This window comes from Taudactylus pleione, unplaced genomic scaffold, assembly GCF_031769625.1.
Source record: "Taudactylus pleione unplaced genomic scaffold, aTauple2 ptg000987l, whole genome shotgun sequence".
In the NCBI taxonomy this organism is placed as follows: Eukaryota; Metazoa; Chordata; class Amphibia; order Anura; family Myobatrachidae; genus Taudactylus; species Taudactylus pleione.
This window is the reverse complement of record NW_028285388.1, coordinates 1,371,875-1,398,617: the sequence shown is the minus strand read 5'-3', so window position 1 is coordinate 1,398,617 and position 26,743 is coordinate 1,371,875. Positions and strand designations below refer to the sequence as shown.

At 45.4% G+C, this 26,743-nt stretch overlaps 1 protein-coding gene across 28 annotated transcripts in view; it reads left to right on the top strand.

The window, feature by feature from the left end:
* NRXN3 (neurexin 3) overlaps positions 1-26,743 on the top strand; it is a 637,781-nt gene that overhangs the window by 362,020 nt on the left and 249,018 nt on the right. For 16 of the 28 annotated variants that reach the window (XR_015874809.1, XM_088460858.1, XM_088460848.1 and 13 more), the window contains 4 exons: positions 13,627-13,746; positions 14,159-14,540; positions 16,637-16,827; positions 18,253-18,426. Coding sequence is in view for 25 of the 28 variants with exons in the window: in XM_088460858.1 (XP_088316984.1) it covers positions 13,627-13,746; positions 14,159-14,540; positions 16,637-16,827; positions 18,253-18,426 (867 nt within the window). In the remaining 3 variants the exon portion in view is untranslated. Of the gene's footprint in view, positions 1-13,626; positions 13,747-14,158; positions 14,541-16,636; positions 16,828-18,252; positions 18,427-20,831; positions 20,859-26,743 lie in introns of all 28 variants that reach the window. The other 12 variants (XR_015874808.1, XR_015874807.1, XM_088460839.1 and 9 more) reach the window with 1 other exon arrangement.

Here is a 26,743-nt window from a genome sequence, read left to right as displayed (position 1 = left end):
ATATCGACTGTTCAGTTTCCATTTCATCCTAACCACATACCAGATCCTCCGAGTAGACATTATGGGCCTGATTCTAATGCCGCATATCCACTACACGATTCGCTCCTGATTCAGACCCGCTCGCTAGGCTGCGTTCGCACGCTGCCTGCCGATGTTTGCAATCTGCGCATGCGTACAAGACTAAGTACGTGTGCGCGAACTAGTCCATGCGATCGGGAAGCGTTCGCAGCCTGTACACAGACGCTCCGCTAGCATGAGTGACAGGACGTGCCGTTTGTGGGTGGTGACGGGGTGGTCGATGGTAAGGGGGTGTGGTGGTGCTAACGCAGTCGTGTCTGTGCGTCTGAACACCTTTTCAGGGACGTGCATAATTAAGTTGCATCATCGGCGTACATGTCGCATGGCTGAATTACAGCATCCACTGGCATGCCACTCCAGGAAATTGAGGCCGATACGACCCGTATCCAGGAACACAGGCCGTCCCCTCCTCCGTCACCAGTCAGATGCATAGAAGGGGCTGCGTGCCATCATGCGGGATTCGTCCTGCACATGCACAGATTCCTGATAATCGGGAATCTGCAGTCAGCATTGCACATACGTGCATTGCTGAATTAGCCCTAACCCCCCCTTTCCCTAGCCTAGCCTTAACCCTCCCGGGGGGTGCCTATCCCTAAGTGCCCCGCCGGGGACACTAACCTGACTCCCCCACCCCCCCGCGGTTGTCTGCACCTGCCGCCAGGCTTACCTTTGTACGGTACGCCGGGCATCGGGCTCCCGGCGTAGGTAAAATGACAGAGATTTTGACGCCTGTCATTAGACCGCTACCGGGTTTAAACGGTCGGGAAGACGGCAGCCGGCATTTCGGCCGTCGGCATCCTAACTGCATCCCCCTGAAACGCATACCAGCTTTTAGAATCTGAAGACGGGATTCTTAGGCCAGTGAAATAAAGGGGGTAAAGTAGGCAGCATTGATGAGTGCCCCAGGCCATAATAAGGGGGTCACCTTTTAGGCCATTAACCAACAGTGAGGTGGTGGGGGAACTATGAATATCTTCAAGGAACCTAGCAAAGGACCCCCAACATTACAGATAGCAAAGATTCTAAACAGAGATTTCATTTAAAAGCCTTCTTGGCGTAGAGACTCAGGGCCTGATTTAGAGATGGACGCAATGCCGCAATTGATCGGTTATTTGCTACTGTGCAGGCGCAAAAAAGTCCTGAGAGCCCCAACGGCGCATGTGTTCCCCTGAGTGTACGCGGAGTCCGCTATTGTGTATGGAGGCGCTGGTATTAGAACCGACGAGGCAGAACCATGTGACTGGAAGGAGGCCGTCTCCTGGGCATGTTATGGGAGTGTCACGGGCTAGTTGGTGAATGCCGGAGGTATTTCCAAACACAGCGCTGCAACCATGTTAAGCCGGAGTTCAGAAGGAGACAAACCGCAAGCCATAGGCTGGTGCAAGTGTGAATGGTGGACGCAATGGTGTGCTGAGGGTGCAGTGTTTGGAACCACCTGCAGATTTGCATTGACCAGAGGCATTGAAAGTGGGCGTTTCAGGTTTTGCACTGTCTGGCACACGCTCGGGCACAAGGGTCAGGTTGAAAGTGGCATTTACATATTCCGCTATGACTCCACAAAAAAAAAATGCATCCGCAGGACAGCAATCATACTAGACGGCCGGATACCTTCTATGGACAGCAGCTTCACAAACAGAGTAACAAGCGCAGAACACCCAACCAAACTACACTGCAGCGCCATTAGGGTCTGTATCTGGTCATTAGATCTACATTGTCTAGATAGACAATGTTTGGGTAGACAATGGAAGATAGACAGGCAATAGGTCGACACACTAAAGGTCAACTAGTAGCAAGGTTGACAGGTACTGAAGGTCGACACTCATATTAGGGTCCACCTCTGAACCAGGCCCAAAGTATGACATACTGGGAAGTCCGATCATGATAGGAAGCTATGACAGCAGCAAGGGCCAGATGGACCCCCTTAATGGATCATCGGTCATGGGGGAATCCCAGCTGATGCGGTGTAAGGAGGGTCGACGAGTGCCCATCATTTAGTTCTTCTTATGCAATGTACGGGACTTGGGTCACATCAACCCGAGTTACCCGTTCACACTGTCCCATGAGCCGGGTTGAACCCGCGTTCAACTCTTCTCGTGACCAAGGTTGAAATGCCGGGTCTCTCGACCTGGCCCTTTCACACTGCACAGTAACCCGGGTTATTACCAACGGGTGTAGTAGGTATTACCACCGGACACATGTCCGGCACTTCAAATCCCGACAGCGGCAGCCCGGCAAGGGTGAAAATCCTGATCGTCCCTAAGGTAAGTATCGCTAACCTAATTAACCCCCCTAACCCTCCCTTAGGGGTGCCTAACCCTAACCTCCCCCCCAAGTGCCTAACCCTAATCCCCCCTCTAAGTGCCTAATCCCCCCTTCCCCGCCACCTTAACCTAAGTCCCCCGGAGGGGGTGCCTAACCCTAACCTCCCCCCGGGGGTGCCTAACCCTCCCTTCCCCTAGCCTAACCTCCTGGGGGGTGCCTAACCCTAAGTCCCCCCTGGGAGCCCTAAACCTAACCCCCCCCCCCGCGTGGCTGTCCGCGCCCAGCATCCCTTCGATTCGGATCCCGGGCATCGGTCTTCCAGCGTCTAGTTAATGACAGGCGTCTAGATTTAGACACCTGTCATTAGTACCACGCCGGGATTAGAACGTCTGGAAGCCGGCGGTCAGGATTTAGACTGTCGGCTTTCAAACTACATCCCATTACCAACCCCTAAAAAGAATACGCAACTGAAACAAATAGAAGCCCTGATTGTCAGAATAAATGACTCAATAAAGAATGTATGTTACAATCATACAGACACTGGACGGTAAATTAAAACATAGAATGTTCAATAATTCAACATCATTAAAAAAAAATGATCATTCTACACAGGAATATCACAATCACAAAAAAATATATGCAGCTTTTCAAAATACAACATGCACATAAATAACTTGCAGTCCTTAGCGTATAAGGGTTATTAGAGCAGCAATGTTGTTAATGTTCCAAAGTGCAGCATGCGTATAACTTTGTGCAGTCCTTAATATGCGAGGGTTTTGTAGCAGTCATATAGTGTTATTACAGTGTAAATCATGCAATTGATTCAACAGTTTGTTAGATTGTAGCAAGCTTTAGAACAAGCCAAGGATTCTGTATATTGATACTTTTAAACAGCTCCCCACACAGCTTAGAATCAAGGGAATGTCCCAATAAATTTATAGCTTGTAATACTCCATTCCTGGCAGAATGAATTCCATAAACACTTTCGGTGGTGATTGACGTCCTCTGTGTTATGGTGAATAAGCGCAGTTTGTCCTCCCAGCTGCTGGCTGCTTCCCTATCTTGCAGCTATATCCAGAGGGTCTTAACTAGGTCTTAAATTACCGGCTGGTCTCTGGGTGACTGGCAGTTCCTCAATGCGTTGCCCCACCTACTATGACATCGACGGCTTCATCAGAAGGTAATTTTATTAGAGGGCAGTAAAAAAATTGTGGAAGCAGTCTTCTCAGCCGATATGTCATCAATAAGACGTTCTCAATTTTGTGATCAGTTGGGGTAGATGGGGCTCATTGAGTATAGAGGAAGACAAAGATATCAAAAGTGGAGGCAGATTATATTTCTGGGAAGTACATATGAAAATGCTTTGCAGTATCTGTGATGTAAATTTAGCTCCAGCAGAAGGGTCTGACATAGAGGTTATAAACCTCATTCAGAGTCGGTCATAAGCGGCCGCTCGGTCGTACACATCCGATGTTTCCAAACCACGCATGCGTACGGTTAGTTGTACGCATGTGCGTACGAGATCTTGCAATCCAAAATGCTGTCGATCGTACGGCTTACGAGCAGGAAGTGGCTTCCGGGAGTTGATTGACATGAAAGGCCGTTTGTGGGTGTTGACAGGGGTGGTGGTCTAAAAACGCAGGCGTTCCTCACCGTTTTCAGGGCGTTTTAGGGGCGTACATAAATTTCCTGCTACGACCGACATAGAAGGCCGGAAGTAGTAAAACGTCACTCTGTGAGCAGGTTAGAGGCCTGGCTGATCATACAGCTTGAGGTTGGGTATGTGCTCTCTCAAGCCCCAGAGTACAATCGATACTATCGAATGTGACTGATGTTATGTTTGATGTTTCTATTTTGTGCCACACAATGCAAGCAGCTAATAATCGTTTGTTGTTGCTAATAACACTGCTAATTGGCTTGTAATTGATTCAGCTGCGTTTGCATTAGCGAATAATAAAAATAAATACATTTCATGGGGATGGCTTATTATATGCGTTTTTGGTGTAATTTGCACACAACACAAGCGGCCACAACCATCAGAGGAAAATTCACATACAGCGACTGACAACGTTCGACTCGATCGCTAGCTAGAGGAGGTGCATTGTTCATGTATGGGCGTCACTTTGGTTGCGACCGACCGGCCGCGCGATTGTTTTTTTTTCTGTTTCTCGATCGTTAGGCGTCGCTTATGACCGACTCTGAATGAGGTCCTATATGTCTGTTTTTATGTTGGTCCTTGACAAAAGGCACATTTGAGCCTGTTCTGTAAGAACAGTAAAATAAGGTGTTAATCGTTTGTATGACTATCTAAAGTATCAGGTGAGGGAGAGTGAAGGTGTCTATCATAGGAGGAGAGAAAGCTAGGCGCTTCAGTGTTAATCTGTTGTGGGGTAAAAACTGCAGCTCACCAAATGGGGATGGCAAGCACCTAACAAATGCAAGAACAAAGAAAACAAAAAAATGGGAGTGCATATATTTAATGTCTAAATATAAAATATCAATGTGAACACAGAAATAAAAAAAAAAGTACTATAGGTGCAATATAGTATTGGTAAATACCTGACCTAATGGACCTAGGTGGACATGAGTGGTTGATACCACTGGAAGAACTAAATAAGTAAACAACAATGTGGCCACATAAAAATATCCATAAAAATAAATAAAAAATAAAAATGACAAAATTTATATAAAAAATAGTCCAGACAGGATCAATGAAAATCAAAAATATAACTCCTTCAGTACAACAGCAAAAGTCACGTAATTAAGAGCACAGATTAAATACAATTGGAGTAATGATCCAACAGTGCAGAGAGGGATACAAATCGTAGTACTCGTAGCTTAATTGGAATACATTTTTAGTATGACAGATGAATGTGTAGTAAATCTCCCGCAAACGGGGAACAATTAGTAGGTAACACGATTAATAATCCACATTAGTGGATGTGTACCTGTGATCTCCAAGTGCGTCCGTATCTCAGAAGTCTCTCGTGAGAAAATGAAAAACAAACCTGCCGAGATTGTGCTAAACCAGCACTGAAAGTGGAGAGACCTCTCCTGCGTATACCTCCGATGGGATCCGTGATGTCTGACAAATGCTGTTGGTTGTGCACATGAGTGGCAGGATCACTGTTCCGCGGTGAAGTACGGACAGTTCAGTGAACAAAAAAGTCAGCTGTTATACACTAAGGGCTCTAGTTACTAAGCAGTGTTAGGAGACAGAGTGAAAAGTGATAAGGTACCAGCCAATCAGCTCCCATGTGTCATTTTTCAAACACAGCCTGTGAGATGGCACTTGGCAGCTGATTGGCTGGCACCTTATCACTTTTCGCTCTGTCTCCTAACACTGCTTAGTAACTAGACCCCTATGTCTACGTGGTAACAACAGGCTCTGCTGTATAGCGGCTCCGTGTGGATCTGAAATGACCGCAGTGGTGCTGAGCATAGGAGTCCTAGGTGCATCAAAGTGGAGGAAGTGACATCTATCATAGGAGGACCTCATTAGGGCATGTAAGGTGAGATCTGCCAGCGTAGGTCGTCCATTTTCTCACCAGATAAGAGGTGATCCATCCTTGCGTATCCGCTTCCCAAACATTTACTGGGGAATCCCAGTGTGCCTTATTGTCCTCTATGTATTCATGCCATTTTCTTCTTAAGAAAGAGGATGAAACTCTCATTTTGGGGTAGATCGGAGGGAAATTGTTGAGGACAGCCAACTCAGACATGCCTGGACCACAGATCTAATGGGAAGATGATGATGATCAGCTATTAAAATGGAGGGGAGCTGGGATCAACAAAGTTTGGGAAAGAGGGAGTCTGCAATAAAAAAAAATAAACTCTGCGGGAGAGCGTTTTATGCATTCAGGAGTGGAAAGTACATTTTTTGCTATGCACCATTAGTGAGATGCCGGTTATTGGAACTATAGGGCCTGATTCAGACCAGCTCGCAAGCACATAGCGCTCGCAAGCGGGTCAATGGCTGGGCAGTGCGTACGCGTGAACCCCAGAGCGAGTGAATTTCTCGCTACAAACGGGGCGGCTGTCTACAGCTCGGGGGGGTGGCTTGCCAAATGGAGGCATTCCCGAACGAACGCCTGCCGTTTGGGGGCAGCCCTACTGACATCACTCGTGATGTCAGTAATGAGCTACCGGCTCTATTAGAGCCGGAAGCTCACTGGGGCTTGCGGCAGACGAGACCGTACCACAAGGGTCTCATTGCAAGCGGTGGTCACCCGCAGCTTAGCGAGTGGCCAGAAGGCCGGACACACAAAAAAAACGCCCTTCAGACCTGCGAGCTGCCTCCGGCAGTGAGTGGATCTGAATCAGGGCCATAGTTCACTAAGCGTGGCCCTGATCCTTAGCTTCGGTACAGGTAAGAAGGAGAGAAGGTTAGAAAAGCACCTTTATTGCATAATAATGTAAAACGTGCAATACAATAGTAATAGAAACAACTGTAACACATTAAATAACATGCGAGGGTATTAACCAGTCTCATTAACCTCCCCCATAAAGTCTATAACAGCCCAGAGGCAAGCCATCAAGCACAGTTCCGTTCTCTCACCATGTAGCAGGGAGAGGACATAAGGATAATCCTGCTGTCCTCCTTTCTCTGACTCCTGTTTCAGTCTTTGTGTAAGGGTTCCAGCCGCTCGGCCAAGCTCTCCACCTGCGTGGTCAGGCTCTAGGTCTCAGTCAGCCTGCTACAGCAAACACATGGACGTGATGCCGATGTTTGCGCCATTTTATCTGTTTTTGTTTTGTGCACATGTCTGAGTTGCAGTGCGCATGCGCCAAGTGCGATTACGACGGCAGCCGCTGTGAGGATTTGTACGCAGTGTGATTGACAGTCAGCGTTTGTGGGAGGTAACGGGGGGGGTGGCGAGTGAAATGCAAACATGTCGCGACCATTTCAGAGGGGGGTCTCTTGCAGTTTACTCTCCTGGCTCCGGCGGCTTACTTCCATCGGACATTTTGAGTGACCAAAAGGTTGTTCAGATGTTTGACATTGAGAAAAATTTGTGAGCGATGGTGGGTCTGATCCAGGCGGCTGCATCATATCGCAGAACCGATACTTGCAAAGTAGCAGGCATAACGGCATTTTGGTCCTCCTGTAAATCAGGCATAATGTGTCACCTGGATGCCCAGTAGACAGCATGCAGTCATAAAGTCGGCAATCAAAATGTTGACTGCAGAAGGTTGACATTAATGATGTCAACACGGTTAAAATGACTACATCGTTAGTGTTGACACTTGCAAAATGTTGACATTTCCATTTGCATCAAGGCTACCGTTGGATAGAATTAGACTATAAACACATTGTCGACATTTTTTCATCATTGTCGGCATAGTGAATGTCACGTTTAATGTCGGCATTACAGGCATGTTGACGAAATTAATTTCTAAATTGTAAATGTCCACAAAATATACCACACCCCTGGGACGCGTGATGAATATATGAGTGTAAGTTTGATGATGTTGGCCTCTAAGTGTGGGACAGCTCCTGATGTCATTGAGGTAATTTTTAAGGATTTTAATAAATTACAAGAGAAGAGGCGGCCGAGGGCTGAGCCTCAGGCAAAGAAAGGAAGGTAAAGGTGGCGACTGTCCCGGCTACTATACTAACTAAGCCGCTGGGGTAACCGAGCTACAGTACTGCTCACGTAGCACCAAGGAAGCATGGCTGCCGGAACCTGCCTCACATCCCACCTTCCAGCTAGTGCTGACGTTTGTATGCTCCTGAATGTTGCAGCAAGTATTTGTACCTCAGGTTGAGAGCTGCTTTTTATATACAATGCCCCAGCTGTATTTCAGGAATTGTCAATGTCAGTTGGGTAGATTCAATGTGGTACATTTCGATTACCTCTTCATGTTCTCTTCCTCGCTCTGTATAAGCAGAGTGGAACTTGTGGATTTCGGGTGGATAAAGTTGCATTTCTGGATTATATGTTCCAATGGATTTTGTTTGGCCCCGGTTAAGGTCCAAGCTTCATTTTGGCATGATACTCCCAATAATTGTTTATTGGAGACCATTGACGTTCCCTCTCAGTAATATAGTGGCCTTCCATGCAGGAAGACCTCCAGGGGGGTTTGTGATAGGATGTGATGTACAGATGTGTCCTCATTTAGCACCAGTGTGTTGTCGCAATTTCCGCCGCCACTGCTCTATACGTCACATGGCACTTTCATCTGCGAAAATTTGCGCAAAAGTAGCAAATTCATAAGCAGATTAGCAAAAAAAGTACAAAGAACACTATTTCCTCGCATGTTTAATACAGTCGAGCAGCAATTCCGACCGGCTGATAACATGGCGCGCTTCTCTGTCCATCAGGCGCGAGATAAAGGGGTCTTTGGCACAATTTTAGCAAATATTACTAATGAGGCTTCTATTTGCATTAGGAGGAAGGTTCCCAGAACCTGATCATTCTGGAACCCTTGCTAGAGCCTTGCAGATCTTGGATGCACCTGTGAATGGATTTCATCATTGAATTGCCGTCTTCCCAGGGCTATAACACTATATGGGTCATAGTCGATGAATTTAGTAAAATAAGTCACCGTCCTCCAAGGTTTATCAGTCTGTCGAGCTCATTGGCCCTTCATCTACCATCTAATGGCCAGACGGAACATACCAAACAGACGCTAGGACATACTTTAGGACGGTGGTTGTCAAACCTGGTGCCACGGTTCCTTGGGGTGTAGCGAGGCACATGCAAGAGTGCTATGAGTTGGTGGTCCAGAACTAAATCAAATTATTCATGGTCAGTGTGATAGGCAAGACCAGTGCTGGTCCAATTACAAAATGTGAGTAAAATTAGAAGTCCAACCCTGTCCACCACCACATAACTGAATCTAAAAATGACTCAATAAGAAACTTTTGGCCTAGGGGGTGCTGTGAAAAAAAAAATTGCTGGTACTCTCGGGTGCCGTGTTCAAGAATGTTTGGGAACCTCTGCTTTAGGTGTTTATAGAGCAGTTGGTTTGAGTTCTTAACTTCAGCAGAATTAGGCAGTAACAATGTGCCACACTCCTAAATCTAAAGTCTTGCCATTCTAATTTAAATATGGGTATCACCCAGGTATGGCTCATTCACTTTGAATTAACTCTCACATGTTCTAGAGGTTTTTATTTTTATTTTTTGTTTTACTAAGCTTTAAAGAGCTTTGGAGGAGGCTGAAAACTTCCTTGAATCATGTGTATAAAAAAATTGGATTTACATTCAGGTTTAGAGATATGGAATGTTTGTCCACCCGAGTCCTCAGGCTCAGAATGCCCTCTGCCAAATTGGGGCCTATTGGTCCATTTAACATCCCCGAAGATTATTAATCTGATGACTGTACAATTTTTCACCCCCTTCCCACACTGTGATTTAATAATGCCAGGGGACAGTTAAATTAACTATGTACATATAAGGGTTTATGGTTATGGATGACAAAATAATGGCATGCATAAAACCAAAGGAAGACTTTCATAATACATTTCTGGACAAAACTGATTTTAGGGGTCATTTGACCCCTCCTCATGGTGGGCAAGTACTGTCAGGAGGGGTACCAGGCTACGGGATTGAAACCATGAACAGCCTCAGGGCCTGATTCAGAGGTGCACGCTATTTGCGTGCGCTCGTCTGAATCAGGGCATCCCTATTTTTTTTTACTGACCTGCCTCCAGGCCATTCGCACAGCTGTGGGTGACCACCCACAGCGTGTGCATGCAGCCTGGCGATGGTCGCGATTATCGGGCTTGCGAGTAGACCCGTGGTAGGGTCTCAGGTCTCGCAAGCCCGAGTGGACTTCTTGCTCTAATAGAGCGACCCACAAACGGCAGGCGTTCCTTCGGGAACGCCTCCGTTTCTGCAGCCACCCCCCCCACCCCGACTTCAAAACGGGGTGAGCTGTCGATCAACATCGCCAGCTGCCCCTTTTGTAGCGAGCTCCGGAGCGAGTGATTTCTCACTCACTCTGGGGCTTGCTCATGCCGCGCGTGCGCTATGGCCCACCATCGACCCGCTTGCGAGCGCTATGCACTCGCGAGCGGGTCTGAATCAGGCCCTCAGTTATAACCACTGCACATCAGTTCAGCTAGATTGTTTATTTGTAGCCCTGACACTTCACTGCCTTCCAGGCTTGAGCAGGTGATTCATTCATTAGTGATGTGAGGTCTGGGATGATTGACTTTGGGTTTAGTCTCAGGTAGGTTTTGATGCATTCAGCAGGTCTCGTCTATTGCTTCTTACAGTGTTTATGTATCTCGTTTGTACTGACATTGATTCGTTATCCTGCTTGTAACTAACCCTGATTGTTTTGACTAGTACCCCTGCTGCCAGAGACAATTTCTGCAAAATTACTGGTTATTCTACTTTTCCATCTGACGGTATGGGTCTGACTATCCTTTACTGTATTGCCGTACAGTTTGCTACCACCTCATAAGACCTTGTACATTCTGCAGATTATTGCTTGTGGTTCAGTCTCCAGTATATCATTGTTTGCACCAGCTTCTATGTACACCAATATTATCACGTTCATAAAACTTGGTGGCAGCTGCTTACCGGTGAGCAGACTCCACTATGGGAAAGGGGGCTGCTATAGGTGAAGACCTGATGCAAGTTGTATTTTTACAGTTAAACTTGTCCCCTTCCTCTGGGAATTGTGGGTTGTGGTTCTGCTCTCACTCTGAGACCTAAGGAGTCAACTTTTTGACCAACGTCCCCAAAACAGCAAGGTCCTTAATTTCAGGTGAAGTAATGTCCGCTTTCCCCTTTATCCATTTGCTGCGTGTGCAGCTATCAGGGGACTTCACCTTTAGCCATTATCCTGAACTTTGACTTGTAGGTCTCTGGTGTGGCTGCAAATTAGGCCAAAAGTGTAATGTAATCACACGCGTAATTGGCACATAATGTGGTGCTCAGCAATCATTCCATCAGACCTGGGAACCAGATATTAGGTGTACTGTCCTGCGCCTCCTCCTTACCGAGGCCTCGAATCATGGACTTGAATACCTTCAGATGTGTATTGATGTCCATTAAAGTTCCTATGAATGCGCATACAGTATACCAGAAGAGGCCTCGACCTAGTGTTTCATTCCCTCTAGTAACTGGATGCTGGAGACACTGGTAACTTAACAGACACCCCCAGTATGTTCTGCATGGTGCCGTCTCTTTCTGTAGTAGGATAGCCCCAGAACCGACAAGAGCTTTGTTAATAATCTATAGGCGCTTGCTGTGTCTGCTTGGATAGGGAAACATACCACCTCATCCTTGGCCTCTTTATCTGAGTCCTCCTCCTTTTTGTCAGTATGTTCTCTATCCGAGTCCGCCACATGGCTGAGTTTCACCACCTTAGTGTTTATGTGGTCAGTTATGAGAGGAGTTGTATCTTGTTCAGCCTTGGATAGGACTCCTTCTCTGAGCTTACTTTCTTGAGAGACTCTTCATTAGGCAGAGTTATAACTCAGTGCAGTCAACTTGGTAATAATGTAACTACTTGTGACGCCTCGATTAGTACCACCCGAGTCTGCACCTGGGACTAGATGATCCCACTGCTGCCACCAGGAGATATCTGTATATTATATATAGACAACCAGCTCTGGGCCTGATTCAGACCCGCTCGCGAGCGCTATGCGCTTGCAAGACACTGGTGGTCATCCACAGCTATGCAAGCGGCCAGGAGGCCGCTCTAAAAAACAACAAGGCCAGCCCTGATTCAGAGCGAGCGCACTGTCAGAGCGTCCGGCTCTGAATCAGGGCCTCTGTCTGATCCTGTCCTGATAATAATATTCAGTCATAGATCTCTTTATATTATATATAGAGACCCAGCGCTGTCTGATCCTGTCCTGATAATAATAACCAGTCAAGAGATCTCTGTATATTATATATAGAGACCCAGCACTGTCTGATCCTGTCCTGATAATAATAACCAGTCAGGAGGTCTCTGTATATTATATATAGACCCAGCGCTGTCTGATCCTGTCCTGATAATAACCAGTCAGGAGATATCTGTATATTATATATAGGGAACCAGCACTGTCTGATCCTGTCCTGATAATAATAACCAGTCAGGAGATTTCTGTATATTATATATAGAGACCCAGCGCTGTCGGATCCTGTCCTGATAATAATAACCAGTCAGGAGATTTCTGTATATTATATATAGAGACCCAGTACTGTCTGATCCTGTCCTGATAATAATAACCAGTCAGGAGATATCTGTATATTATATATAGAGACCCAGCGCTGTCTGATCCTGTACTGATAATAATAACCAGTCAGGAGATCTGTGTATATTATATATAGAGACCCAGCGCTGTCTGATCCTGTCCTGAGAATAATAACCAGTCAGGAGATCTGTGTATATTATATATAGACCCAGCGCTGCCTGATCCTGTCCTGATAATAATAACCAGTCAGGAGATCTGTGTATATTATATATAGAGACCTAGCACTGTCTGATCCTGTCCTGATAATAATAACCAGTCAGGAGATCTTTGTTTATTATATATAGAGACCCAGCACTGTCTGATCCTGTCCTGATAATAATAACCAGTCAGGAGATCTGTGTTTATTATATATAGAGACCTAGCACTGTCTGATCCTGTCCTGATAATAATAACCAGTCAGGAGGTCTCTGTATATTATATATAGAGACCCAGCACTGTCTAATCCTGTCCTGATAGTAACCAGTCAGGAGGTCTCTGTATATTATATATAGAGACCCAGCGCTGTCTGATGCTGTCCTGATAATAATAACCAGTCAGGAGATCTTTGTTTATTATATATAGAGACCCAGCACTGTCTGATCCTGTCCTGATAATAATAACTAGTCAGGAGATCTGTGTTTATTATATATAGCGACCCAGCGCTGTCTGATCCTGTCCTGATAATAATAACCAGCCAGGAGATCTTTGAAAATTTAATATATAGAGACCCAGGACTGTCGGATCCTGTCCTGATAATAATAACCAGCCAGGAGATCTGTGTATATTATATATAGAGACCCAGGACTGTCGGATCCTGCTGTCCTGATAATAATAACTAGTCAGGAGATCTGTGTATATTATATATAGAGACCCAGCGCTGTCTGATCCTGTCCTGATAATAATAACCAGTCAGGAGATCTGTGTATATTATATATAGAGACCAGGACTATCAGATCCTGTCCTGATAATAATAACTAGTCAGGAGATCTGTGTATATTATATATAGGCACCCAGGACTGTCGGATCCTGTCCTGATAATGAAGATGTTTAGGTTATTGATGCAGTGACGTGTGACAGTAACACCTCTCTCCCACCGTATGTTAGGTAAGGGTCCAGAAACTCTTTATGCGGGGCAGAAGCTGAATGATAATGAGTGGCACACTGTCAGAGTGGTCCGCCGAGGGAAGACCCTTAAACTAACAGTGGATGATGATGTGGCAGAAGGTGAGACGTGGGGAAAGTTGGATTGTGATTGTAATATTCTATGTAATGTCATATATATTTGTTATGGGTGCTGGGATTTAAACTACATCCCTTTGTTATAGTGCAATGAGGATTCTCATATTGTCTGCATCTTTTTTTTGCTGACCTGCCTTCTTGTGTTTGACCAGCAGATGGCACTCTTTAACATGATTGAGCCATCTGGTTCACACTCCCCTATAGTCACACCGGCTGGTTGAGTTAAGACTCATCTGTTGAATAACATATAACACTTATTACATGGGGGAGTAATATTTAGGTAAATACAAAAAAAAATTCCCTTATAGCATTTGAAAATTCATTCTTTGGTGCCTGCAGATGCCGTTGCTGTTTGTGTATGACCTGACACCTTAATGACTTTGGTCCCATTATCCAGGTACTATGGCGGGTGACCACACCCGCCTGGAGTTCCACAACATTGAGACCGGCGTGATGACCGAAAAACGCTTTGCCTCTGCTGTGCCCTCAAGGTTCATTGGGCACCTCCAGAGCCTCATGTTCAATGGTCTTCTCTACATCGACCTGTGCAAGAACGGAGACATTGACTACTGCGAGCTGAAAGCACGGTTCGGCATACGACCGATCATTGCTGATCCTGTCACCTTCAGGACCAAGGCCAGCTACCTGACCCTGTCCACTCTGCAAGCCTACACTTCCATGCACCTCTTTTTCCAATTCAAGACCATATCACCCGACGGCTTCATTCTTTTCAACAGTGGAGATGGCAACGATTTCATCGCGGTGGAGCTGGTCAAGGGGTACGAGAAGATGAGGTCAAAGGGGAGATGATGTGATTAGTGTGCTGGCAAATAAGACATGATTGGCGAAGGGGCGATGGTCATGTGACAGTGGGATTCATTTGAAGATGTCATAGATTTATTTATTCTTTTCTTTATGTCCAGAATAACTTTATATTTTGACATTATGGCCACCATTTATTAATGACATTACGCATTGCAATACGTGATCATAGCGCCTGCATGTATCATAAGGAGCTCGTCCCCGCGATGTGCCCAGAGCGCTACCGGTGCTGCTGAGCATGCACAGTCCCGCTGACTGCACATGCACGGCCGCCATTGCCTCCACCGGCTAATTATGCACAGTGTAGCCCATAGGCTACAGCGGCTAAAGCCATCTTCGCATTCCGGATGCTGGTAAATCTGGCGGGGGATGCGGCTGCCGGCGGGAATGGAGGGATCACAGCAGGTATCGGAGATATGTGCTGCGGTCCCTCCTTCATACATCCGGGGAAACTTAATATTTGTGATATGAGATATGGCCGCATATATAGAATGATAAATAGGCCTCTATAGGACGTGATGCAGAGCGAGCACTGCGCTAGTTGCTGTAGTACATTTTGCGTCATTTTGCTCTGCAAAAACAGTGTGGACAGAACAGTGTGCACACGCATCGCGCTGATGCGGCTTCTGTCACTTGCACACGGGTAGACGGGTCAGAGGCATTTTAACGTAGTCCGGATACAGTAAGGATGTGTTTGTGCAATTGCAAGCAGATGTAGGCAAACAAAAGCCTCATTTGCGCCGGAGAAAGCTATATTAGTTGTGGCCATGGACAGTGCAGATAGTGGACGGCGATAGCAAACCGCCTGTGATTGGTTGTTTCTGGATGCTCCATTGTTTTTTTCTTTTTAGTACACCAGGCAGGGAGCTTCTGCTGCATCACAAAGGCGCATCACATTGAATCGACACAGAACAGCGAATACGTTTGTTGTACTTAATAGAAATAGTTTCAATAACTGGAGCAAAATTGGCGTAGCCGGCAGCAACGTGAGCCTGGTGTCGCTAGGAGCATAGAGAATGGGCTACTGTTCTCGGCCGGAAGGCCTCAGGCTGGTTTCTGCTTTGCATTTAGTCAAAGTTGCAGCTTTTGTTTAGTGAACACAGAGCCTGATTCAGGTTGGTTTGCAATGCTGCGTTCGCGCTCAGCGGCCGATGTTTGCAATCTGCGCATGCGTATGCGATCGCAGGCAGTACGCAGACCCACCACTCAGTGATTAACAGGAAGTGCTGTTTGTGGGTGGTGATGGGGGGTGGCCGTGCGCACGCAGGCGTGTCAGTGCGTTCAGACGCCGTTGCAGGCGCGTGCATAAATTATCCGTAGTGAACCCATACGCAGCCTGATTACTCACTGCGTGCAGAAAGCTTAGCAACTTCTGCGGCAGGGTCGTGTCAGCCACAAGTGTGCGTGCAGCTCCGATGTTACTCCATGTTACCGATGATTGCGCATACTTGCACATTAGTACGGATGTGAGAAGAGGGTAAGGGGGCGTTATTATGTAGTGCTGGGCGTCTGCACCTTGTGCTGCGACGGCAGTGCGAATGCGTTTATTAGCGTATTTTCGCATGTGGCCGGTTGCGTGCGAACGCAGCATTGCGATCCGACCTGAATCAGGCCCACAATTTGCACCCGCAGTTCAGGGAGCATTTACCGATATCTCTGTATCAGCCTCACAGTCACAAAACAATAGTGAAACATAAGTGACCTTTCATTTCAATTAATATTTGTGGCCAGTTCAGTGTTTTGCATCTCTAAATCCCGCTCTATGACAATGGACAGGAGAAATGGCTGATTTGGAAATAGAAGCTTTATTTACAGATAATATAGTCATCCCTACTGAAAAGTCCCTAATTATTTCTTTTTTTCTCTCCGTCATTTTTTTTTTTGTTTAGTCCTGAATTATTCTGATCTACATGGCGCCCTGGTAGCATTTTCTCCCTAGTAACTAGTGACATCAGCCACGGGCTTGTGGGTAGCGGATTATCTCCCATCGGTCTGACCAAGGTGGGCTCAGGCTACACTGTGCAGATCTCCTGACCCGGATTACTTTCCCCAGGTACATTCATTACGTGTTTAATCTTGGAAACGGCCCCAACGTCATCAAAGGGAACAGTGATCGTCAGCTGAACGACAACCAATGGCACCACGTGGTGATAACGCGAGACAACAGCAACACGCACACTCTGAAGGTCGATGCCAAGGCCGTGACGCAGGTTATTAATGGGGCCAAAAATCTGGATCTGAAAGGTGAGGACCAGCAATGTCAGTGGAGTTTCCATAGTTAGTGATGGTTTCGGGGTGGGAAGATGACTGACATGGTAGATGTATGTGTTTCCTGATCACAGTGGTGGCCGCTAAGTAAATTAGAAATAGTGTTAACATGTCGTAAATTGGTGTAAATAGATTTTCCATATATGACGCTTTGATCTTTGCTAAGTAGTCACAGATACAGATAGTGATGCCATTAACCCTACAGTCAAGGGAGGTATCTGGAACGGAATCGGCATGAGATGCCGGTGGCTGAACAGCCGCCGGTTCAAATACTGATGCTGGAAACCCGAATGGTATAAAATCCCAACAGGGGCAGGTAAGTACTGTATTTCTCCCCTCTCCCCCACTAACCCTCCCTTAGTGATGCCTAACCCCCCCATCCCGCACCCTAAACCTTACCCTCCCATGGGGTACCTAACTCTAACCTCCCCCCGGTGATGCCTAACCCTAATCACCCCCTTCCCGTAGCCTAACCCTCCCTGGGGGGGTGCCTAACCCTAACCTTCCCCTGGTGGTACCTAATCCTAACCCCCCCTTCCCGCACCCTAATCCTAACCCTCCCGGCGGGGTGCCTAACCCTAACCTCCCCCCAGTGGTGTCTAACCTCCCCTTCCTACACCCTAAACCTAACACTCCCGGGGGGGTATCTAACCCTAACCTACCCCCCGGTGGCGCCTAAACCTAACCCCCACTTCCCTTAGCCTTAACCCTCCCTGGAGGTGCCAAACCCTAACCTCCCCACGGTGGTGCCTAACAACACCTTCCAGTAGCCTAGCCCTCCCTTGGGGGTGCCTAACCCTAATCTCCCCCCCGGGGGTGCCTAATCCTAACCCCCCCTCACTGGCTAACCGTCCGGAGGTTTGGGATACCGGCGGTCGGGATGCCGACGACAGTATCCTCATGTCCTTCGGGATATCGGCGGTGGCATTATGCCAGGCGGTGGGATCCCAGCATCGGTATTTCGACTGCCGGCATCCCGTCCGCCGGCATATAAACTACATCCCCTCTGGTACTAATCCAACATCACTGCTAGGCAGAACTTTCAAGATTATATTGGTGAAGTGTGAGACGTAACCAGTCCCTATAGCAAAATGGTTTTCGTTCCCACAACAGGACCATCAGCTCCTCTCTGTCCCCGTACTCTTTCCGCCCACTTACGTGTGATTTGTCCGAACACTATCGTTGTATCTTTAACTAATCTTGCACAGCTCTATATTCTTTCTCCTACGCAGTGGCTGGGTTCACTGGTTGTATTTATACAGCGATATCTGGTCGTACTGCGGGAGACCTGGGACATTGTAGCGTTGCCAGGGCTGGGGGTAGTTCCTTCATTGGGAAAGCCTTTGTAAGAAGCCTGATTTGTCTTATTTCTTCATTCACTTTTTTTTTCTGTGCCCACAGGTGACCTGTACATTGCTGGCTTGACGCAGGTCATGTACACCAACTTGCCGAAACTGGTGGCCTCACGTGACGGGTTTCAAGGCTGCTTAGCCTCCGTGGACCTGAATGGACGACTACCTGACCTGATCAGTGACGCCCTGCACCGCAGCGGCCAGATCGAGCGTGGATGTGAAGGTACAACCTCATACATTGAAGGCGACGCCCGCCTTTGGGACCTTTTCACACCATTCCTTGGCGCATCCATCCCACCCCCATCCTCATCGCTCTCCTGCGCCTCCACAGCGTCAACCTCCATCACCCTGACTCTCACTCCCACTCTCCTCTCCCTCCTCTTACTCCATCACAACCAGCCATTGGCCCTCTAGGACACGGACTGCGTTTTCCAGTTGCTCTCCACGTGCCATGTGTCCACTCCGCTGCTGCATATGGGAAAATCTCATTTCATTGACAAAACCATTTTATTTTTGTATGTTATAAAATGACCGTGGGGAGCGATATCCTTGGCTCAAAGAGCTCACAGCCAAAATGATGAATGGGAAGTGACAGTAAAATGCGATCTCATTGTATCCCGGTAAAGGAATGTATGCAGTGTATACTGAATGTAAGCCGTGTACAGATGCTGAGAGATGGTCCGTCCATGCGTCTATATACTGGAATCACTAACAACGACAAGTAGCGCAATAATACTGGCTGTTCTGCCGCTAAGAGAAGTTCCGTGTACTGCCATTTGCCAATAAACACAGCTTTAAGCCATTAACGTCTTGTTTTGTTGGGGGGGTGGGCGTCTAATACACTCATACAGCCATCTCAAACGTCAGCGATAACTTGTTTTCATCATTTTAACCTACTCATTCTGGTGTGGTGGATTGTTCCAGGTCTATTTCTACATTAAGTCTGATACTGGTAAAAGGAAGCTGGTCAGTCACCCACACACCTCTCCTCCCCTCTCCCCCTCTGACGTTGTCTCTAATGTACTTAGCAGGAGACCTCCGGTAATGCTGTACTTCCTAGTAATCCACACGTCACCCCCATCCTGTCAGTCTTCTGTATATGTGGTGGGTAGCAGAGGTTTAGTAAACTTGGTGTACAGAAACAACTGCTGCAAACCACAGGCTTATGCAATCATTTACTATGTCTAGTTCCTGTGAGGTACGGCACCGTTGTCCTATACACAACTGCTCCTTGTGTCTAGGTTAGGCTGGGTACACACGTAAAGATTATCTGTCCAACCATCCAACTAGTTGATTGGTTGGAATGAGAATCTGGTAAGGTATGACAGCAAATGACAATCAGCAATTTGCTCCCAAACGCCTGAAAATGGACAAAAACTGTTGGTTGCACAAATTGTTTAGATCAAACATTTAACAAACTTGTCTGACGTCATTTTCATCTGTTTTCTGGCATTTAGGAGCAAATTGCTGATCATCAGTTACTCCCATACGTTACCAGATTTTCATTCCAACCAATCAACAAGTTGGTTGGTTGGACAGAAAATCTTTACGTGCGTACCCAACTTAATTCTCCCCAGGGAGTAAAGTGCTCTGTCCTCCCATTTTAGAATGTGTTTTTATTTTATTTTTATTTCCACCTACAGCAGTGACAGAGCGCCCTCTACCCTTAGCTCCTAGTACTGCAGAGAGAAAAAAAACGTTTTATTACAAGTGATGGTTTTATCTGATTTATTTGTGGAAATACTTCTGGATATATTACCATGGGGTTAACTGGAATTATATAAGGTTGTTTTAAAATGAATCTCTGTTACAAGGTGTATCTGTTGTGATCATGTCATTGTTTACTCTTATAACTAGTATTATTTTGCCATAATGGGCATTAGTGGAGGTCACACATTATCACTGATACATGCAGGCTGACTTTCTTACATATCTCTGTAGGCATCAAACAGCGCCATCACATAGGACCAGGCTTTAATGTGTACTACAGCCCAGGATCTTCTGTCAATGTAAAAACCTAAAGCAAAGCAAATCTCATTTGGAGTTACCCTTCCATAAAAAAATAACGCTTTGTAACATATAAGATGTACAAATAATCCATCCACTCAGGACCCTCATACACAGCTGCCATATTGGGAGTGTCATAGGCGCTTTTAATACTCTGCAGTATTTTTTGTAAAGGCCACACTGTCAGGCGCAGATTATTCTTTTGTCCTGGGATGAAGTTGTGAGTTCTGAGGTTGCTCGGTGGTAACGAGAGCTGTGACTCCTTATGTCTCTATAAATCTGTCTGTGTTATTATAAACCATGGGTGCTCCGGTGATCCAGGGAGGCAAGGTGACTGTCCTGGGGGGCTGGGTCTCAGCAGATCTCCCCCCCCCCCTCCTCGTTAAAGGCTTGCTCTGCCGCTTCCTGCACTGTGAGCTTTGCTTGTGCGCAGGACCCGCTGACTGCTCGCCATTTGCTGCCGACTGCTTGGATTTGTAGGCTGCCCCTGCAGTTGGATGCTTCTGCTTGTGAGGGGAGGTGGTGAAGGTTAAATGGAGGGGGTGGTTAGAGGTTAGGGGTACCCCAGAGAGTCGCTGCTGTACTAACATCTGCTTTGTTTTTGTTCCCTGGCTAACAAAGATGCTTTGACCAAAGCTAATCTACAAGGTAGTCTGCCCATGTCCTAACCAGCGTTCCCATCTGTAACACAGCCACACCACAGCCAGGGGGCGCCCGTGTCAACTGGGGGCTCATTCTGGGGTGAAGACTGTGGAGCTGACTGGCTACTGGTTTGGCTGTTTGTGTTATGAAAGCATAATCAGCACTGAGTGGGCAAATATGACTATGTACTAATACAGAGTTAGTGATCCAGCTTCTCCACACCTAGCAAAGATCCAGCTCATGTGGAGGAGCACTCGCAGGCCTTGCTGGGAGAAATGGGGGTGGTTGTTCTGGGACGTATATTAGATGGATCTTCCTTAGGGCACATGATTGGAGGCTGGAGGGTTCCATGCCTGGAACATTAGATCCCTGCTAGTAACCATTCAGTGCTGACTATGTTCTCGGTGAGTCTACTCATTGTCTGGTCACCTGTGTCCTCTGCATGTTGTTCCTTCCGTGTACCTTGCAGTATCATTCTGTGCTCTGCACCTTGTCTCATCCAATGAAGCATGTCAGACAATGCCAGGACTGTTTGGGGGCCAGGGCTGGGAGGGCTTTGGGGGGCTCAAGCGAACTGTAGGTTGGCCACGTCCATAGAATAGAAGAAATGTCCTTTGCGAAGAATAAATGACTGTATTTGCTGACAGGGAAATACCATGCAGGGCCTGTCACACCTATCGCATGTTAGGAAATGCATGCAAAGCAATTAAAGACCAGTTAATTTAGAGTCAATGGTTCAGGTCTAACCATAATAGGCAGCACCGAAAATGTTACGATGGTACCAGTCGATCATCAAATGGTGCGGCTGAGTCTCATTATTTTGCAACGATGTAATTCTGCTAATATACCTCGTAGTTGCGAATGTGGCATGAATTGTAAGCCTCTTAGAAGTGTGCATATATATGTTATTGTATAAAATCAATTGTTAATGTGGCTGTAAGGAATGTGCAGTCTTCATTCCGAGTCGGATATTCCTGCATTTAGTCTTTCTGTCTGACCTCCGCCATGTGCTAGGTAAAGAGCCTGTTACCTATGCTCTGTGTACCTAAGTGCATCCTGTTTTACAATGAACAAGCTATTGTAGTAGATAACTGTATGAGAATAGTTAGTAGACTTTATGTATGTTACGTAGAAGTGTCTTTATCCTGAATTTTTAAAGAAGCAACTTTACCGATCAGAGGGGTCAGTTCAATTGGGAGCGAATTTGCAAAAGCCAGTTTGTTTCATGAAACTTGCAGGCATTCTGTGAACTCACGCCCCAGAGAAATGCGAGATTCAGTTAGAAAATGCCAATTCGTTGTACTCGTGGCAAAGTTGCGCAAGTTTTCTATAAAAAATGACCTGGGAGTAGTGCATAGAAAAGTGGGGAAATCATTGTAGACCCCAAAAAAGTGACAACTGAGATAGCAGGACCATATAGAAGGCTGTTAGTGACAGCTTAGATAGCAGGATCATATAGAAGGCTGTTACTGATAACTGAGATAGCAGGACCATATAGAAGGCTGTTAGTGATAACTTAGCAGGATCATATAGAAGGCTGTTAGTGATAACTGAGATAGCAAGACCATATAGAAGACTGTTAGTGATAACTGAGATAGCAGGAAGCTGTTAGTGATAACTTAGATAGCAGGATCATATAGAAGGCTGTTAGTGATAACTGAGATAGCAGGACCATATAGAAGGCTGTTAGTGATAACTGAGATAGCAGAACCATATATAAGTTAGTGACAGCTTAGATAACAGGACCATATAGAAGTCTGTTAGTGACATTTGAGATAGCAGGACCATATATAAGGCTGTCAGTGACAATTGAAATAGCAGGACAGTATAGAAGGCTGTTAGTAACAACTGAGATAGCAGGACCATATAGAAGGCTGTTAGTGATAACTGAGATAGCAGGACAATATAGAAGGCTGTTAGTGATAACTGAGATAGCAGGACCGTATAGAAGGCTGTTAGTGATAACTGAGATAGCAGGACCATATAGAAGGTTGTTAGTGATAACTGAGATAGCAAGACCATATAGAAGTCTGTTAGTGATAACTGAGATAGCAGGACCATATAGAAGGCTGTTAGTGATAACTGAGATAGCAGGACCATATAGAAGGCTGCTAGTGATAACTGAGATAGCAAGACCATATAGAAGGCTGTTAATGACAATTGAGATAGCAGGACCGTATAGAAGGCTGTTAGTAACAACTGAGATAGCAGGACCATATAGAAGGCTGTTAGTGATAACTGAGACAGCAGGACAATATAGAAGGCTGTTAGTGATAACTGAGATAGCAGGGCCATATAGAAGGCTGTTAGTGATAACTGAGATAGCAGGACCATATAGAAGGCTGTTAGTGAGAACTGAGTTAGCAGGACCATAAAGAAGGTAGTGATAACTGAGATAGCAGAACCATATAGAAGGCAGTTAGTGACAATTGAGATAGCAGGACATGTTAGTGACAGTTAAGATAGTGGGACCATTTAGAAGGCTGTTAGTGATAACTGAGACAGCAGGACCATATAGAAAGCTGTTAGTGATAACTGAGATAGCAGGACCATATAGAAGGCTGTTAGTGACAGCTGAGATAGCAGAAACATATAGAAGGCAGTTAGTGACACTTGAGATAGCGGGACCATACATAAGGCTGTTAGTGATAACTGAGATAGCGGGACTATATAGAAGGCTGTTAGTGACAATTGAGATAGCAGGACCATATAGAAGGCTGTTAGTGACAGCTGAGATAACAGGACCATATAGAAGGCTGTTAGTGACAGCTGAGATAGCAGGATCATATAGAAGGTGGATAGTGACAGTTGAGATAGCAGGACCATATAGAAGGCTGTTAGAGATAACTGAGATAGCAGGACCATATAGAAGGCTGTTAGAGATAACTGAGATAGCAGGACCATATAGAAGGCTGTTAGCGATAACTGAGATAGCAGGACCATATAGAACACTGTTAGTGATAACTGAGATAGCAGGACCATATAGAAGGCTGTCAGTGACAATTGAATTAGCAGGACCATATAGAAGGCTGTTAGTGATAACTGAAATAGCAGGACCATTAGTGATCATAAGGAAAGTACTGGAGGCTCTTAAAAGGGGTTGGGTATGCCAGAATCCCACCCCGGCACCCCTACGGGGTTAGGATACTGACACCTGATATCCTACCCCTGAATCTAACACTCCCTCCCCGCACCCTGAACCTAACCTCCGCCCCTAGTGCCTAACCCTCCGCCCCTAATACCTAACCCTATACCTCCCCCTAGTGCCTAACCTTAACCCTCCCCCTAACCTCACTACTTACCGTTGGGATTCCGGCGCACCAGCATCCCGAGAGCCGGGATTTATACTACATCCCCTTAAAAGGTGTCAAATGGCAGATTTTTGCAATTTTATTTAATGGTGAATAAAATGATAGCACACAAGCGTTTTTCTGCAAATAAAAGTCTCTTCAGTATTTTGGGGTTACATAGAATGTCTGTATAGTAATTTTTTAATGTTTTTTTATTCAAGTTTATAAACCTTTTTCTCTCATTTGCAAGTTCATAAACCCCTCTCCCATCAAAACTCCACATAAATATTAGCCAAATAATTATATTTTAGACTCTCCAAATGCATGATTATTCATTCTAGGGGTTCTGCACTGTATCCTGATTTTTATATCAAATAAATAATTTCCAGAACTGTTCACCTGCTCATTGGAGTGAACACAGTGGCGTCAAGAGCGGGGCCCAAAAATTTTATTAAAATACTATGTGCTCTGCTTTGGAGAGAGGGGAGCTCCTTGAGCTCTACAAGGGGAGCTGAGTACCTGTGGAATGGCGACCCACGGCGTGTCTTCTCTTTCCGTGGTCCCTGCTGGATGATTACCATGCTTCTAGTGCCTCTTACTCTGTCACATGATCCCTGGCTCCGCACTCTCGGCCAGTCAGGACACTGGGGGTGGGGCCGAGCTGCGCTGCAAAGGGGTACAATGTGAATCCCGTTTCAGCAAGTCTGGGCCCGGGTTAACAGTACCCCCCCTCTACCTCTCGGCGTGCCTGGGTGCAAACAAAAACTTTAATTTCCTTTGAAAAATCAATGTGAATTTGCAATTGAAATACAAATGGAATTCGCTGTGAGAGCAGCTCGCAGGACCCCACTCGCACCTAAATGAATTGACCCCAAGACTGAGAGGGCAAATTTTTAGGAGGGTACAGGGAGCAAGAGGAGGCATTATAATTGCATACAGGGAGTAAAAGGCTGATCTACAGAGTAATAGGAGTATATAGAGAGTAATAAGAGGAAACATGGAGTAATTGAAGGATTTAGGGAGTAATGGGAGGAGTTATAGGTGGATATAATGAGTAACAGGAAGAGTTATAATAGGATATAGAGAGTAATAGGGAGAGTTAGGATACAGGGAGTAATAGGAGGATATAGGGAGTAATAGGAACATTTATAGTAGAAGATTACAGGGAGTAATAGGAAGAGTTATGATAGGAAACTGAGTAATATGATGATATAGGGAGTAATAGGAAGAGGTATGATAGGATACAGAGAGTAATAGGATGATATAGGCAGTAACAGGAAGAGTTATGATTGGATACAGGGAGTAATGGGAGGAGTTATAGGGAGTAATGGGAGGAGTTATGATAGGATACAGAAATAATAGGCTGATATAGGGAGTAATAGGAACATTTATAGTAGAAGGTTACCGGGACTAATAGGATGATATAGGGAGTAATAGGAAGAGTTATGATAGGAAACTAAGTAATATGATGATATAGGGAGTAATAGGAAGAGTAATGATAGGATACAGAGAGTAATAGGATGATATAGGCAGTAAAAGGAACATTTATAGTAGAAAATTACAGGGAGTAATAGGATGATGTAGGGAGTAATAGGAAGAGTTATAATAGGATACAGGGAGTAATGGGAGGAGTTGTAGGGAGTAATGGGAGGAGTTATGATAGCATACAGGAATAATAGGCTGATATAGGGAGTAATAGGAACATTTATAGTAGAAGGTTACCGGGACTAATAGGATGATATAGGGAGTAATAGGAAGAGTTATGAATTATGATAGGATACAGGGATTAATATGATGATATAGGGAGTCATAGGAAGAGTTAGGATAGGATACAGGGATAATAGAATTATATTGGGAGTAATAGGAACATTTATAGTAGAAGATTACAGAGAGTAATAGGATGATATAGGGAGTAATAGGAAGAGTAATGATAGGATACAGAGAGTAATAGAATGATATAGAGAGTAATAGAAACATTTATAGTAGAAGATTACAGGGAGTAATAGGATGATATAGGAAGTAATAGGAAGAGTTATGATAGGAAACAGAGAGTAATAGGATGATATAGGGATTAATAGCAACAGTTATGATAGGATACAGAGAGTAATAGGATGATATAGGGAGTAATAGGAAGAGTTATGATATGATACAGAGAGTAATAGGATGATATAGGGAGTAATAGGAAGAGATATGATATGATACAGAGAGTAATAGAATAATATAGGAAGTAATAGGAGCATTTATAGTAGAAGATTACAGGGAGTAATAGGATGATAAAGGGAGTAATAGGAGCATTTATAGTAGAAGATTACAGGGAGTAATATGATGATATAGGTAGTAATAGGAAGAGTTATGATAGGAAACAGGGAGTAATATGATATAGGGAGTAATAGGAAGAGTTATGATATGATAAAGACAGTAATAGGATGATATAGGGAGTAATAGCAACAGTTATGATAGAATACAGAGAGTAATAGGATGATATAGGGAGTAATAGGAAGAGTTATGATACAGAGAGTAATAGAATGATATAGGAAGTAATAGGAACATTTATAGTAGAAGATTACAGGGAGTAATAGGATGATATAGGGAGTAATAGGA